Source organism: Oxyura jamaicensis (assembly GCF_011077185.1).
Source record: "Oxyura jamaicensis isolate SHBP4307 breed ruddy duck chromosome 10 unlocalized genomic scaffold, BPBGC_Ojam_1.0 oxy10_random_OJ74832, whole genome shotgun sequence".
In the NCBI taxonomy this organism is placed as follows: Eukaryota; Metazoa; Chordata; class Aves; order Anseriformes; family Anatidae; genus Oxyura; species Oxyura jamaicensis.
The window spans coordinates 2,406-4,613 of NW_023304228.1; the positions used below are offsets into that span (position 1 = coordinate 2,406).

At 72.3% G+C, this 2,208-nt stretch overlaps 1 protein-coding gene across 1 annotated transcript; it reads left to right on the plus strand.

Annotated features, from left to right (window-relative positions):
* Positions 1 to 271: 271 nt before the first annotated feature.
* LOC118157764 (hepatocyte nuclear factor 6-like) lies at positions 272 to 1,932 on the plus strand. The gene has a single exon (XM_035312229.1). It carries the CDS (start codon positions 396 to 398, stop codon positions 1,509 to 1,511), a length of 1,116 nt encoding a protein of 371 aa, XP_035168120.1. The 5' UTR covers positions 272 to 395; the 3' UTR covers positions 1,512 to 1,932.
* Positions 1,933 to 2,208: the final 276 nt, after the last annotated feature.

The window sequence follows — 2,208 nt, forward strand, 5'->3', positions numbered from 1 at the left end:
GGGGGGGGGGCGCCGCGCGCATGCGCCGGGCCGGTGCGGTCGGGGCGCCGCGGCTGCAGCAGGAGCGGTGGCGGTGCGCGGGCGGGGAGCGCGCCGGGAGCCATGGGCAGGGGCGGCGAGGGACGCGGGCGCACACCCGGCGCGGCTGCGGAGCCCGTCCTGAGAGAGCGGGGGCCCTAGGAGCGACCCGACGCCGTCATCCAAAAAAATAAATTTGAAAAAAAAAATAAATCCAGTAAACCACCACCAAATTAATTGCAGGCGGCCAAGCAGCAGCGGCAGCAGCGCCGAGCCCCTCCCGCGGCCGCCCCCGCCGCCGCCGTCCCGCGGCCGCCGCCAGGACCCCGGGCCGCGCCGCAGATGGCCGTGCCGCCCGGCCGGCCGCACGCCCGGCGATGAACGCGCAGCTGGCGATGGAGAACATCGGCGACCTGCACGGGGTGAGCCACGAGCCGGTGCCCGCCGCCGCCGAGCTGCTGAGCGGCAGCCCCCACCACCGCGGCGCCGTGGCCCACCGCGGCGGGCAGCTGGCGGCCCACCCGCGCCCCATGGGCATGGCGGCCATCCTCGACGGCGGCGACTACCACCACCACCACCGGCCGCCCGAGCACGGGCTGAGCGGGCCCCTGCACCCCACCATGACCATGGCCTGCGAGACCCCCCCCGGCATGAGCATGAGCAGCACCTACACCACGCTGACCCCGCTGCAGCCGCTGCCTCCCATCTCGACGGTGTCGGACAAGTTCCCCCACCACCACCACCACCACCATCACCACCACCACCCCCACCAGCGGATCCCGGGCAACGTGAGCGGCAGCTTCACGCTCATGCGGGACGAGAGGGGTCTGGCGTCCGTGAACAACCTCTACACCCCCTACCACAAGGATGTCGCCGGCATGGGGCAGAGCCTCTCTCCGCTGTCCGGGTCGGGCCTGGGCGGCATCCACAACTCCCAGCAAGGGCTGCCCCACTACGCTCACCCCGGCGCCGCCATGCCCGCCGAGAAAATGCTCACCCCGAACGGCTTCGAAGCCCACCACCCCGCCATGTTAGCCAGGCACGGCGACCAACACCTCACCCCCACCTCCGCCGGCATGGTGCCTATCAACGGGATCCCGCACCACCCCCATGCCCACCTGAACGCCCAGAGCCACGGGCAGATCCTGGGCTCTGCCAGGGAGCAAAACCCTTCTGTAACCGGTTCGCAGGTCAACAGTGGAAGTAATTCAGGGCAAATGGAAGAAATCAATACCAAAGAAGTAGCTCAGAGGATCACCACCGAGCTCAAGCGGTACAGCATCCCCCAGGCTATCTTCGCCCAGCGGGTGCTGTGCCGCTCTCAAGGGACCCTCTCGGACCTGCTGAGGAACCCCAAGCCCTGGAGCAAGCTCAAATCCGGCCGGGAGACCTTCCGCAGGATGTGGAAGTGGCTCCAGGAGCCGGAGTTTCAGCGGATGTCTGCTCTGCGGCTGGCAGGTGAGCCCGCTGCGGCCCGGGGGGGCCGGCGCTGAGCAGCGGCCCGGGCCGCCCCGCCGCCCTGCGCACAAAGCCGGCCCCGGCACCGGGCTCTTGCCCGGGCTCCCGGAGGGGCGGCGGGGGGCTCGGTGTCCGCCGTGCTCCGGGGCCGGGCGCCGGCCCGATCGCTTCCTTCGCCGGCAGGTGCGGCGGCGGCGGGCTCGGCCGCGGGGAAGCGGCCCCGAAAGCCGGCGTGTGCGAGTCCCGGGCGGCGCGGCGGGGCGGCCCGCAGCCCGCCTGCCCGGAGGCTCGCCGTTACCTCCTTGTCCCCTTCCCAGCGCCGGGTTTGCGCGCACGCCGGCTGAGGCCGTCAGCAGCGGCAGGTCGAGGAGGAAACGTTCGGTTTGGCGGCCGGGCCGGGAGCGGGGGCCCGGGCCGGGGCGCGGACAAATGCCGGGGGTCGCGGGGAGCCCCGCGCCGCGCCGCCCAGAGAGGAGCGAGCCACCGAGCCGCGGGTGGTGCGGCGGGGCCGGGGCCGGGGCCGGGGCCGGCTGCGGTCCGCGCCTGGGGTCGGTGCCCGGGGACGGCGATGTCCCCGCAAACGGAGCGAGCCTGGTGTGGGAGCGGCGGCTGGAGAGACGCGGCCAGAAACGCTGTCGGCCAGGGTCGTTAGATTATTATTTGTTTGGAACTGGTCACATTTAGCGCTAGCCCCTGGAGCTCGGCTTTCCTGCGGATGCCCCTGCCCGAGAG